The sequence below is a fragment of the Phlebotomus papatasi genome, chromosome 5 (assembly GCF_024763615.1).
Source record: "Phlebotomus papatasi isolate M1 chromosome 5, Ppap_2.1, whole genome shotgun sequence".
Classification (NCBI taxonomy): Eukaryota; Metazoa; Arthropoda; class Insecta; order Diptera; family Psychodidae; genus Phlebotomus; species Phlebotomus papatasi.
This window is the reverse complement of record NC_077226.1, coordinates 1,358,579-1,373,624: the sequence shown is the minus strand read 5'-3', so window position 1 is coordinate 1,373,624 and position 15,046 is coordinate 1,358,579. Positions and strand designations below refer to the sequence as shown.

Here is a 15,046-nt window from a genome sequence, read left to right as displayed (position 1 = left end):
TTTTTTTTAGAAATAATTCAAAAATTGAATATGTAATCGATTTTTAATTAATTTTTCTGTCTCAGTTCTTAAAATCTTAAAATTCTTGTTACTTTTTTTTTTCTTTTGTCTTGGCTCCTAAAACACTATATTCGTTCAATAAATTTCTCATTTTTATTTTTCTTCCTCCTCTTTTTTTTATCTTTTTATTTATTTATTTATTTTTTTTTATTTAGAAAATTTCAATTCCATTTTTTGGAATGTTTTTTTTAAGTATCTTTTCGTTTTTTTTTTTAGAAGAAAAATCTTGTTTCTTTGATATTTCATTTCCTTTTTTTTTGTTATTTAAATCTTCTAACTTATATTACTGAGTTAAGATTGTTTTTTTTTGTGGTCTTTCTTTCAATAAACTTAGCCATATTTGACTGCCTTTCTCTCTTTTTTTTCTATTCTCTTTATTGCTCAATCTTTGGCTGAAATCTCTCCTTTGAAGACTCCTCAAAGTCCTTTCTTTTGGTATTATTTAATCATGAAGTCTTGGGCTTTTAGGTTTAGCTCTGTCAGTTTAATTTTCTTGGTTTATTTCTCTATTTTCTGTTTTTTTCTATTTATTTTTTTTTAAATTTATTTTATTTTTTTGGATGGATTTGCCTCTCCGAAAACCAAATCTAATCTGCAAATGTGTGAAAAAAATTAAATAAATAATAAAAAAAAATACTAATTAATCATTTAAAAAAAAAAACAATGTCAAAGGCTATTTTGCAGTGCATTTTGGTACAGGTCTTATTTTTTTTTTTAATATCTTTTATTTACTGGATCTTCACTCTTTTGTCTTTTTTTATTTTTTCTTTAAATACAATTAAATTATTACAAAAAAAATTGCAAGGTTCTTTGGTTGTTTACTTATTTGTTTCTCTCAATTTTTTTTCTTCTATTTCCTTGTTCTTATTTGGACAAAGAAGGAGTGTTTTCTTGAGGTTTTTCTTCAAGGTAAGTCCTTAAATAAGTACTTAATATGGACAGAATATTTTTTAGAATATTAAAAACATTTGGTAAAACATAATAATGATACTAATAAAACATTTATTAGTATCAGTGAGTACTATTATATATTCCTTGAAAAATTTAACTTTCAATTTTGAAAATGTAGTGAAATTTTAATTAGTTTTAATAAAAGTTAAATGCAAAAGTGGAAATTCACCTTTTTCAAGGAATATAGTACTCAATGTTGGTCAACAGTAAAATATCAAAATTTTGAAGAATGTTATTTTGATTAAGATTGTTGTGAAAACATGCACCGCTTAAGCATGAAATGGTTAAGACTGTGCTGAAAACATGCACAGCTGTTGGACTTCTTAAAACAGATGGTGCTCGTCAAAACCGGTACAGCTGAGCACAGCTCAAGAATAAAATGGTTAAAATTGAGCATAAGTCCTGTATAGCTCAAACAAAATTGAATCTAAATTTTTAACAGTTTTCTCAATCTTAATCGTTTTATGTTTAACAGCTGTGCGTGTTTTCAGCACAATATAAACCGTTTTATGCTTCAGCTGTGCGGGTTTTATGCACAATATCTGAGAAGTACGAGTTTCATGCAGAATCTGAACCACCTTTTGCCTGAGCTATGCGTATTTTCAGAACAATTTCAATTCAATATTTTGAAGTTTTTTTTTTTATTTTAATTTTAACTCAAAATCTTGAGAGAATATAAGGACAAAATGCATTTCAGGAGCCAAGAGGAGCGCCAAGAAGAAATTAGGCGCCCTCAAAAAGCACCTGAAGGAATTTAAAGTGTCCCTTTTTATCTCAACACGAAATCAGAATAATTAGACGCCCTAGAAAGTGAGAGAATTAAAAAAGCTTTTCTTCAACGCGAAATTTTGAAAGATATGGACAAAATGCATTTTAGGACCAAGAGGAATGCCCTAGAAAGTCTCGTGAAGAAATTAAAAGTTTTTATTTATAAAAACAACATGCAATTTATGAACCAGAGAGTGTCCCAGCAAGATGAATAAAAACAAATAACAAAGTAATAAGGTGGGCTAGATCGGTCTGGTGATGACGTAGATACTTTTTGGAGGTTATGTCAAAAATCATCTGTTCGTGACTGGCGCCAAAATCTCATGCGAAGACATTTCTATAAAATGTTGGGAATATATCAAAATTATTAGTTTAATTGTTAACAGAAATGACGATTATTATCAATTAAACTAATATTTGATGTTGTTTCTGTTTTTCTCATACTTTTTAGCCACAAAATTCCACTGGGCAAAAATTATTTCCACAAAACCCGGCAGACCATACATTGCATGAGCAAATCACAAATGTGTCAGAACTTTCAATACTAATGTATTTTCTTTGGAAAAAACTTAGAATAAGCAAAATGATACAGAATTCTATAAATCACGTAGAATACCAAATTGATATAAAATGTCGAGTTCAGATATTCTAAACAAAAAGCAAATTAAATTTTCTATAATTTCGTAAGACTTCTACAACGATTCTAAGGACTCATAAATCCATTTCCCTATTAAGATTTCCACATTTTTTGTTTTGTGTTAAACTAAGAAAAAAAAAACAAGAAAAATCTTAAAATTAGTTTTCATTGATTTTATTAACAAAAAGCTATTTTATTAAGTTATTCTTTTTCCAACACTTTCTAAAATTTTCCTCTAAAATTGACATCGTTACGTATGTATCAGGAATGAGTTTTTTTTCAGAACTGTCAAGAGCAATTCAGAGAAGAAATTTAAGGTGGCATTTGAATTCTCAACCTTATGGTTCTTTCAGTACAATTTTACGACTATTTTGGATCTTATATGACTTAATTTTTATCCATTATTTTTACATTTACAAGTATTTTGTGATTTTTAATCAATTTTCATGCCCCGAAACCTATAAAATGTCATCACCTGATGAAATTTTGCCAACGAGGGGAATTCACTAAGGCAAAATTGGCATTTTCTCGCCTTTAGCGAGTTTTTTTTTTGAATATTGAAATACTTGAGAGATAAATATTTATATATTCGGAATTTTTAAGAATTAATTGCGTTATTCGCATAATTTCTATTCTGGATTAAAACGTGACCTTTTTTGATCATTGTAGTCTTCATTGTGGTAAAACCCATTCAATTGTTTATTCATGTATGATGTTGTACTCTTTATAAAAGATTTGGCACTTTACCGCACTTTGGAATTATCTCCCAATATTCTGATTCTTGGTCTATTTTTTAAAATTTAAATCATAAAAATATTATCAAATAATTTTTTCACAAAGAGAAAGTTACGCTAGGGAAAATGCTCTCTGCAGTTCAGACTTTACCATCTTTTTCCGGGAAAATCGAAAATTAATCTTAATTTTTGCTACACAAAAAGAATCTGTAATAAAATTGTTGGAAAAACCATTTTATCGATATGGAAACTATAAAATCCGATGTAAAAAGAGAAATGTGGTGCTCCACGACCCCATACATTGAATTTTCCGGTAAGGCTAGCTTGCCTAGAATGCTGTGAATTTTTTTTCTGTATAGTCTATAATTTTTCAAAAAACTTAATAAAATTGAAAATTGACTAAGAAGTGTACAATGAATGCAATTTTTAAACATATTAGCTGCAAAATAAGATTAAATTTTAAAATTTAACAATGGAAAATCGATTTAAGGAAATGATTGAGTTTAATGGCATATATGGACGATATTTTATCCTAGGCAATTTTAATATCATACCCAATGTGGTCATATTAGTAAAAAGATGTTTTTTTTTAAATCAAAATGTAGCATATTATACTTATTTGAAGTTCATTAGCCGAGAAACAATAAATATATTTTCACTTATAAAGAAAATTAATTAATCTTTGCATCATTATTCGATTCTTATTTTTCTATTACAAATGTTTGACAAATCTGAGTTGTCGACACTGTACCAGTCGGGTAAAAGTATCTACGTCACTGGCGGTTCGATCTGGCCCACCTTATACTTGAAACATCTTGGTGTCCCAGAAAGTTTTTGAGAAAATTTAAAGTTTTTTGTTTTATTTCAACGGGAAAATTTTTGAAGAATTATAGGGACAAAATGCATTTTAAAAACTAGAGAGGCGCTCCAGAAAGTCTCTAAGAAAATTAAAAAGTGTTAAAGCAAATTTTGGTACATTATAAGGACAAAAGGCATCGTAAGAACTATAGAGGGGCACTCCAGAGAGACTCGGAGTCTATTTTATTAAAATCGTTTTTACTTCAACATGGAAAGAATAAAGAGTCAGGGCAGACCGCCCCTCCTGCACCCCCTTAGGTCCGCTACTGCTCTAAGATACAATATATACTAAAATTTTTGTCAAAATCGCTTCAGAAACACCAAAACTGCAGTCCGGGCATGACATTTTTGGGCTATTGCTCGGGTCAGGGAGCGTCGAGGGAGGAGTGCAACCCACCGTTGGAAAGGTCTCGACCTCAGCTACAACATACTAAAATTTAAAGAAAAAACATCGTCTAGTTTTCGAAATATTCGATATCGATTAATTGAAAATCATTTTTTTTTGATTAATCGAACCTTTAGTTAAATCGGATGAAAATGGAGTGTCATAAGGGTTATAGCAGAGGAACCAACATAAAAGGAAAAAGTCATTTTTCTGCCTTTGTAGTGTAAGGATTCTAGAATAGTTTCTTTTTCTTAAAAAGAATTAAAAAAAAAACTGGCAAGAAACAGAAAAATTTCCAATTTTCCATCAGTGTTTTTTCACTCAATGTCTTTTGTTCTAAAAAAAAAATTATCGCATTTTTAATATTCATTAGACATCTTGCAACAAAATTAGGCATGAGGAATTCCTCAAGAATAATTAAAATTCCTAAAAATATTAAAAATCAAATGCAATATCAGCCACTTTTTTTAGTGTTGCCAGATTCGAATGCAAAAACGTCTTTTTCCTTTAGTAGTGGTTCCTCTGGTTATAGTGCTCCACGAGAGCTTTCCAAAACACCAAAATTTTTTGCATTCCGATAATTAGATCCGGAGATATGGCAATTTGAAAATTAAATTTTTTGAACCCCTATATCTCAGGTCAGATTTAAAAATTTTCTTTTTAATAATAGCGCCCCTAGCGGTGGTTTTATGAACTTGCGATGTTAGAAGGGGAAGTGGCATTTCACGAGAGCTTTCCAAAAAGTCCTCACTTTTTAAATTCTCACAATTAGAACCGGAGTTATGGCCATTTTAAGAAATTTTTTTTGGACCCTTATAGCTCGGGTCAGGGGGGTCGGAGGGGGTTAAGTTTGGTATCGATCGAAAGGTCTAAGGCCCAGCTATAACATACTAAAATTTGAGCTCGATCGATGCCATAGGGGCTGAGTTATTGAGAAAACAAAAAAATGGGGTATTAAAAATGGCGGAAGGAAGGGTGGGGGGATTGGAGGAGTCAGTGCATTAAGTTGCAATTTTCACCCGATAACCTTTGCCGAAAACCGAAAGTCGATATCTTTTTTAGTTTGGGAGCTATTGAGGTCCAAAAGCGCGAAAGTGGCGAAAACACACTTTGGCAAAGTTTGAGCCCGATCGGAGGACATTTTGTCCTTGGATTTTATCAGGGATTTATGGTACGTGGAGATTGTTAGGAATCTCATCTTATAATATTTATTTCATGCTGGAAAAGCTGGATACTTTGTTTAAAAAAATAAATAAATAAATAAATTTAAATTCATCGTCAGTGTTTGACAGCTGTCAGCTGGATATCAAAGTTTCGGATATCAGAGAGAGCTTTGTGTAATTAATCTTGTTTTTTTTCTAGCAATGAATCGAATAGAAAGAAAGAAAAAAGAAAGTAGTAACTCCGCCTTGGTTCTGCAAACAGGGCGTCCCTGTGTTGCTCTCATGAATTATACCCTTAAGTGAAAATTCTCTGTATTCAGTTAACAATCTCCCCTGTTAAGAATTTCACCTAATAATTTTGATGTTATGATGTAATTTTCCGAAAGGAAGCACGAGAAAATTCTGATCAGGATATTTCTTTTTTGGATATTTTTCACTCGATGTAGGACAAATATCCCAAAGATGCCATTTAATGTTTGGAAGGAGGGCAGGAGATCTGTCCTTACATAAAATACGCACTGTATTTCACTGTACACAGGGAGATATCAGACAATGTCCTGACCAGGATTACTTAGGGGGGCTACCTGAGATTTTTCCACTGAATGTCCTTAATTAAGTACTTAGTATTAAGGTAAATTCATGCTATTTCATTGTCCTTCAATTCCTCAAAATAGAAGCCATTTAAGGCCTTAATTAAGTACTTAAATAGTATCAATTTCTCTCCTTCTCTGTCCCATTGCTATTATTTCTCTATATTCTGCCAAAGTATTTCTTTTTCTCATTCCCTTAAGATTATTTCTGGACAAAATGAATAATCTTCAAAAATTCTAAATTAAATATTCACAAAAATGTATTTATTATCTAATTAATAGAGAAAAGAACTAAAATTAAATAATGCAAATTGATATGATAAAATAAATTACGTTATTTCTTCTTCTTTTTTCTTCCTCTTGCTTATCCCAATTTGAATTAAAAGAAAGAAAAAACAATTTTCTTTTTAAATTATAACATTTCCTAATAAAAAAAATAGTAATAATTATTAAAAAAAAAATACTTTATTAAAAAGTAATCCGATAGCTTTGGTGTTTTGAGAAGTTGAGTGTTTATCAACGTTTTTTTTTTTTCATCTTCATTATTCTTTGTTCGTTTTTCAAATAAATTATTCAATTAAAAAAAACTATATATATATATATATGTAAAGGAAAACAAACGAGACAGTTGAGGTCTTACAAAAAAAAGAACATATTTCTAATGTAAAAAAGGTCTCCAAAAAAAAAATTAAGTACAAAAAAAAGTAATCCATTTGAGTATAAACGGTTCTGTTTCTATCTTCTGTTTTTTTTTTCTTTTCTTTTCTTTTTGTCTCTTAAGTGATCTCAAGAAAAATTTGAGAGTATCGTGGAAGGAATTTTAAAATAATAATAGTATAATAATTAGTAATTATTAATAATATCCGAAATGCAATTTTTTGTTGTTGTTGTTGTTGTTGTCCGATATGCTAAAAGTCCCAGGCGATCATCAAAAAAAATTCAGCGCGCCATCTATATTTCTTTTTTTTTTGTTGGGAAAAAAATTCCAGGAGTATTTGAGCGTCGAAAGTTGCCAAAAAGTCGTTGTCGAGCGGTGTCGTTGGACGATTTCGGCAGCGAGAGACTGGAAAGAATTAAAGAAAAAGACGCCATTTTAATTAAGAAGCTAGAAATCGGTAGATCGGCGATTACATCCTAGGCAGACCTAGGATAAAAGTGAGCAGATGACTGTATCAAATTCAGAATCAACAGGAATTAAAAGTGAAATGGGTACGCTGTTAATTCGGTCCCAAGAGCCCTAAACGGCCTTAAAGACCGTTTACGTAGATTTTCGCACTAACCACAGATCGACAATGGAGCCTAGTACTTCTGACTTCGAGCCTAAATGGACACCTTGTTCCAAAACGTATTAGTACGATCCGGAACAGCCGACCTGGTGCCCAGTTTGAACGTAGTAGAGACCATTAGACCGTCTTCAGACTAGAGGTTTAGCCCAGTTCCCGAGGGTCTCAAAACCTTAAACAGCAACCGATTTTATTGATTTTTCAAAATGTAATACGTCATTTGCCCTTAATAATCCAATCCTAAATCAAAATTTTCCAAAAAATCTTGACTGATAAGATATTAGGGAAGTTAAGCCGTATGGCTAAGCCTTAGGTCTGAAGCCCGTATTAGGGTCTCAAAGCCCGCGATACCTAGACCCCTGTCTTTGTTTAGGTAGTACAGCAATCCATTGTACAAAGATCTGAATGACTAGAAAAAGACATTATCACTCAAAACTCCGGGAACATGGAAGAAGCATCTACACTATGAGGAAGGCGTTCCTGGGGCGACCTACGATCAGCAGATTCTTCCAACACGGGATATACGACAATATGATTAAATTGTAACAGATATATCCCGAAACGATTAATACACTGAGAGAGAAATCCGAAAAAGTTAAAATAACATTCCGGAAATGTTAATTTTACCCTGCAGTATTGATCCGAAATTGGTGTAAATATTACTCTATTTAGGTGTATTAGGGGTTAAAGTTACCCTTTTTTCATGTTATTTCCACTCTTTAAAAGGTGTAAAATTAACATTAAAAATGTTGATATATTTTTACACCTAAAAAGTGTTAAAGTTATGAGTAGAGCTGGCCAAAATATGCAAAAAAAAAAATCTTCGAAATATGCGACATAAAAATGCACAAAAAATCATAAAATATGCAAGAAAAATATGCATTTATTTAATTTATTATTTAGCCAAATAAGAGTATTTTGTAGAACTTTTACATAAAAACCTTTATCTATTGGAAATTTACTTTTTATTAAGATCTGACTCCAGTAATCATTTCACGTATTTTATTTTTTAGAAAGAATTTTCGAGTTGCTTAATAGAAGTACCCTTTGAAAATGCACTATTTTATTGCTTAAAGCAATATAATAAGTATGGCAAGATAGCTTCAAAAAATCTTCAAATGCGTTTATCTCAGAACTTGCTGTCTAGATTAAGATTTTGGTTTTACTTCAAAATAAATTTGGTATGTTTTTATTTTGAGCCAATAATAGATAAATATAAAACCAGTCGACGGATTGAATACGATTTAAAAAGAAATTAAACAATGTCTGTTAATTTTGAAGTAGTTGAATACAACATTTAATAACTACCAATCTTATTTCAGTATTTGAAATTTAAAAATGTGCTCTTTTAATTTTTAACTTCCTTTGTAAAATATGACAATTTTCCGGTTAGGACACAGAACTCCTAAGCTTATATTTTCACAAGTCGATTTTAGAAAACGCGCACATCTTAAGCATAAAGAAAAAGGTTAATATTATACAGCAAATCCCAACTGCCTGAGCATGAACGACCTTAGTTGTGTGTAAAATAACACGCACAAACCAATTACAAAACGGTTTAGATTGCGCTTAAAAACACGAACAACCTAAAGATAAAACGGTTCAGATTGTGCTTAAAATCACGCACAGCTTAATAGTAAAACAGTTGAGATTGCGCTTAAACTCACGAACAGCTCAATGATAAAACGGTTAATGCGCTTAAAATTACACAAAGTTCAATCATGAAACATTTAATACGCTTAAAATCACGCACAGCTCAATGATAAAACGGTTAAAATTGCGCTTAAAAAAGCGCAAGCGTGATTTTAAGCGTATTGATCGTTTTATGATGGAGCTGTGCGTGATTTTAAGCGCATTAACTGTTTTATCATTGAGCTGTGCGTGATTTTAAGCGCATTAACCGGTTTCTGATTGAGCTGTGCGTGATTGAAAGCGTATTAATCGTTTAATGATTGAACTGTGCATGTTTTAAGCGCAATCTTAACCATTTTACGTGTGTGTTGTGCGTATTTTTAAGCACATTCTTAACCGTTCTATGATTGAGCTGTGCGTATTTTTAAGCTCAATCTGAACCGTTTTATGATTGAGCTGTACGTGTTTTAAAGCGCTTTCAGAAAAAAACCGATCTAAGGATTTCTTGTTCTTTTAGAATATGATATACAGAAAACGTAATTGAACATCATTTCGTCCTTATACAATAACTTCGATTCATTCCTTCTATCAATTTTTTCAACGTCAAATTTTAAAGAAAAACATTTAAAATTATTTTACAGATAAAAAATGGACGAAAAATACATTGCAGAACCGGAAGTAAGGCTTTTTCACATAACTAGTTTATAATGCGACTCGAAATTATTGAGTTTATAAAGCATTTAACGCAAAAAAATTGCCAAAATAACAAAAATCGAAACACTGTTTTCGTGGCACGTACAGAGTATTCACTTCCGGACAAAACGAAAAGATTGACAAAATTTCTCAATCACGTTAACAGACGCTACTCTCGGGTTTGTACATATTTTGTAATATTTTAACACTAATTTCACTCCATTTTTGCTAAAATATCGCGGAAAACTTAGAAAGGAGAATGGTCAAATCCGGTCCCGGAATCGCCACGAACGAGACCTATGTCATTGGATAGACATTAGTATAAGTAACAACTTTTGTTTCAGGACCAATGTTCTAAACCATGGGAGGAACAGTTCTAGAGCATAAAAACTATTTTTTAGAATGATCAAATGTATATGGGCGATGATTCATCCTCATACGAAGGTAGGAGTAGGTGCATTTTGAAGATTTTGATATAAGGTTAAAAAATGCCGGGACCCAGAACGATAAACGCTGGGAGTCCTTGTAAAAAAGGCCTTTATATCCTTGTAAAAAATTGTTGCTCTGAGTACGAATTATACAAGAACTGCTAAAGTGATCTTAATGAAATTCGGCACAGGATCAGTGTATGTTTTAAACATTTTATTTATTCATACCACCCGCTCCCTCCACCCCCTATTCTGATAGTCCTCATACAAAATGGGGTCACTTTACCTTATAACTCCTTTCTAAGAAAAGGTAGCAAGCTGAAATTCAACAAGGGAACAAAACTTATGGAGGACTTTTCAACAATAATTTTCTAGATTTTATATGCATTTATAGACATCTAGTCAAATTACAGCTTTCTGTCTCTTCTTAGAAAGGCCTTGTAAGGTAAAATAGTCTTATTTTGTATGGGGGCAACCAGAAGGGGTGATGGACGAAGGGTTTGGTCTATATGATTAAAAAGTTTTCTTTAAGACTTGTTCCAATGCTGTATTTCAGTTTTCTATCTTTTCTCAGAAAGGAGTTATAAGGTGAAATGCTCTCATTTTGTATAAGGGCTACCAGAACGAAGGGTTGAGGGAGGGGGTGTTATGAATAAATAAAAAGTTTGAGTCATACAGTAACCCTATACCGAATTTTATCAAGATCAGTTTAGTAGTTCTTGCGTAATTCGTTGTCAAAACAGCGATTTTTCGGAAGGATAAAAGCCTTTTTACAAGGACACTCAGCGTTTATCGTCCTGGGTCCCGGAAATTTTTCAATCTTATATCCGAGATGAAGACGAGAGAATGATTCGATCGTTCCCGGGAGATATTCCGGGTCTCTTCTGTCAGAGAAGAATTCCCTCGTCTTCTATCTTCTCGGCTTCTTCTCCTGTCCGAAAAGAAGCCTACGGAAAGGATGAGGATGACCCAGACTGAAAAGTCTTCAAGGATGGACGTCTCCTGAGTCAGGCCAGGAAGAGCTACCATCTGGCAGAGGTGTCAGTGACACGTACTCTGCCGAGAGACCCCCTAGATGCCCTAGATGCAACTGACCTAGATGCCTGGTAGGCCCCAGAACACTCAGGCCGGAAGTCAAGAACCTGCCCCAAGGGGCATTTGATATCCAAATAATGTATGTCTCAAATGTAACCAACATATTTTCAACGTAATCGAGCTATTTCTTAAAAATATAATGTATGAACACAATCGATGTATATTATCTGAAAATTATGTACGTTGAATGCCAGTATAATAACTTGACTAAAAAATGTATAGAAAATATCGGTTATTTTCTATTAATACATGTAATAAATTTCGTTTGTTAAATTCAATTCAATTCAATTCAATATATTTCTCCTCAAATAATGCTTGGTTGCGTCTGCCGCCGACTTACCACGACCGATCTCATCAGGTAAACGGCAGAAACCCTGAATCACAGATCGTTTAAGCCAAAAATGTATAAAAGTTTTACAATTTATGTTTACAATTACAATTTAAATTGCTGACGAATGGCTGTCGTTGCGTGAGGAAGGGGCAACAGAAGCAAGCATAATGAGGGATTATGAGTATCAGCTTGGCCAGAAAAAGGCACAGTTTCCAGTTAATATTTTGTTATTTTCCCTTAAAATTACGTCCAAATATTTTTAGATCTATAAACAAGTCATAATATAATCTATTTTCTAGTGAAAATGTATAAAACTATGTCAAAAATTTCTAAAGTATATTTATCTTACATATTCATGCTATTATGTTCACATAATGTCGTGAAATTGTATAAACATCATGTTGTGGTATATTTTAGTTACATTTGCTCCATAAAAGACACAAGTTATATACAACTTGTCTTCTTTTTGTATGACGCTGTCAGATTGTCAAAATCTGCTTTATTTACTAAGCAGAGGTTCATTTCTGAGTAAAAAGTTGTGATAAAAAGTGATGTTTATTATAAATTAAAGTATTGAAGTGTACCAGCGTGTACAGTAAAGTCGAGCAGACACATCGAAGAGATCAAATTTGACAAAGTAAGGACAATCGATTGAAAAATAGTGAATTAATACTGTATTTGTGAGAGATAACATTTTGTTTCTTTAATTGCAGTGTAGCGAAAGTACAAGCATTAAAACAAGTTCCTGATCCTCTGTCGTGAAACCAAATTGCAGAAAGAGTGTTCAGAGTGCAGAAAGTCTATCAAATGCACAAAATTTCAGTGTTTTGACATTGTTTATTTATTTACAGTACTGTCTCTCTATATGCACACTCTCTATATGCACAGCTTTTGTGTCGGTTGCATTCAAAATCAATTTGTTTACATTTTAACAAAGTACTAAAGAAAATTATTTTCTTCGTAACTAATTTTTCTTGTTTTTAATTTTCTTAATTTTATTTTTTCTGTCTCATATTATATTTAAAATAACACGGGAAATTCTGAAACAATAAAAAAAATGATAATTTATTAAAAGAAGGAGAAAAACCGTTGGGAATTTCAAAAAAAGTTGTGCATATTCAGAGAGAGAACTGTCAAAAAAAGTACCCAAACTGTGCATATAGCGAGACAGCACTGTATTTTCTTTATAGCATTTATAAGCAATTTATTCCTCTAACATTCCTCTAACAATTCTGAAGTGATATTATTTATACAAGGAGTCTGTAATGTAAACATATTGTACGACATAATGTAAATATAATCACAAAAATATGTAAATACGTGTTTTCTTCTATATTTCTTATTTATTCAGGTTATAATATCTTTGATTTTATTTTATATCGGAATGAAATGAAAATTATGGCGTGGAAAATTATAGAAAATTGGCAACACTAAACCCAATTTCATTGAGAAATTGTGCAAAAAATATTTGTGTGTATCAATATTTGTCCACAATTGTGTGTAAAGTGATGTTCTATCAATACACGCAGTAAAAATCTGACATCCATAAGTTTTTTCAATGATACGATGGAAAAAGCAATGAATTTATTCAATTTTCTTTTCTTTAATTTCTTAGCTTCCCTTGAGAATTTCAGGTTGGGAATGAAATTTTGTTCACTAATATTGTGTCCCTTAACGCGAAACAGTCGTTGCATTAAATCTTCATACGCAATAAAAGTTCACGAGTCACAGGAAATCTTACTGAATCATTGATGATAAATAAATTATTCATTTGAGGAAAATGTTTAAGTAAGTCTTAAATGAAAATGGAAAAGAAATGACAATTCTACGATCAGTAGTTATAAAATTGATATTGTATAGTGATTATATTTTATTTAGTCATAATCGATACATTTTACCGTTCAAGATGACGTGATTATATCTAAAATAAATAATTGTTATATTTATGATGCAAAAATTCCCCATTCACTCAAATATGGACCTCTTTTATACAGTTATATAGAAGAAATATGTAAAGTCTTCGCCATCGTTTTCGTATAGATGTCAGACATCTCTACTCATTTATAGCGATAAATGCTCCTTGGGTGAGGCCAACGAACGAAAGATTTGGTCCTTCTAGAGAGGATTACTCAGGGCGAGTAACAACCCCGTAAAAGCAAGATAGACCCCGGTACACTCAGGTGAGTGATACAAGATTGAGTAACCGACCCTAGTCTGAGAAGAAGAAGAACCTGAGGCTAACGAACAAGTGATCTAGTTACGAAAGGTCGGAATTTTTATAGGGGTCAAATATTTCTCTCTTTATGATTCACAATGATTGCACCTACGTAATACTAGGTTTCTGGAACGAACTGATATAAGGACATTAAGTAAGTAACAATCCCGATCTCTTTGGAATCGAACTCTGTTCCGGACTCACTACTTAGCCCTCCGGCCTGGCCATTCGAGGAACTCGACTCAACAAAGGCAAGGATAGAGGTTTTCTTATTCTAGAGGGCCTAGGGGCTAGGGTATCTTTAGTCTACGTTCCCAAGGGTATCTCACTCCTTACCGTTCACTTGCTGAGAAGGCCACCTGGAGCACTGGAACCGTAGGTGTAGGATGAATAGGGAGCCCCACCGTACTGTTGATAGGCCCCAGGAGAACTGTAGGCGTAGTCTGAACTTGGTACAACGGAGGCAGCTGCACCTGACAAATCATTTATATTCCATTTAATATCTTCCAGTTTGGGAATATCTTTGTTTTTTATTTTGTTTTTGAAAGGAGAAATAGAACCAAAAATTAAAAAAAAAAATTAAAAAAACAAAAAAAAACCTTGAGGATAGTGAGTAAAACTGGGAAGCATCGTTGAGTAGCCGGGAGTTGAGGGCTGTAGGACAATGAGGGATGAATCATGATCATCTGGATCTCCTTGGCCATTTGTCGGGGCAGCCGGTGAACAATTGTCAGGTGGCTGTGAATCTGTGGCTGATACCAAGGTCATTGGAAGGTCAGGTGATGCATTACCAGCTGTTTCTGTACTCATAACCACCCCAATGTGACTCAGTGGTCCAAATTGATGAACTACTCCCGATTCTTGATTGGCTGCACGGACATCTTCTTTTATTTTTTTTTAAATTTATTCTTTCTTTTTTACAAAAAAAGCTGAACCCTTTTTTCTGTGTGTGTTTGTGTGCTCTCTAAACCAAAATTATGCGTGCTGGGAAAATATTTTGTGAAATTACAATAGATAGATAGCACAAGGACCCACTACCGAAGCACTTTTATTATATATTTTTTTTTAATTTTTATTATTTATTATTATTTTTTTTAAAGGCAGACTAACTCACCTGATATTTGGTAGGGAGACATTGAGGGATCAATTAGATTTCCCGCACTAATTTTCATTTCTTGCATTGCAATTGGTGCTAAGGGAGTGATGGAATTAGCTAGAGGATT

General features: G+C 32.5%; 1 protein-coding gene across 1 annotated transcript in view; it reads right to left on the bottom strand.

The window, feature by feature from the left end:
* Positions 1 to 6,140: 6,140 nt before the first annotated feature.
* Positions 6,141 to 15,046, bottom strand: part of LOC129808660 (paired box protein Pax-5-like) — a 58,151-nt gene continuing 49,245 nt past the window's right edge. Inside the window, exons 7-10 of the mRNA XM_055858433.1 lie at positions 14,938 to 15,039; positions 14,423 to 14,692; positions 14,160 to 14,296; positions 6,141 to 7,209 (exon numbers count right to left, since the gene is read on the bottom strand). Of these exons, the coding sequence (XP_055714408.1) occupies positions 14,163 to 14,296; positions 14,423 to 14,692; positions 14,938 to 15,039 (506 nt within the window). The 3' untranslated portion in view covers positions 6,141 to 7,209; positions 14,160 to 14,162. The remainder of the gene's footprint in view (positions 7,210 to 14,159; positions 14,297 to 14,422; positions 14,693 to 14,937; positions 15,040 to 15,046) is intronic.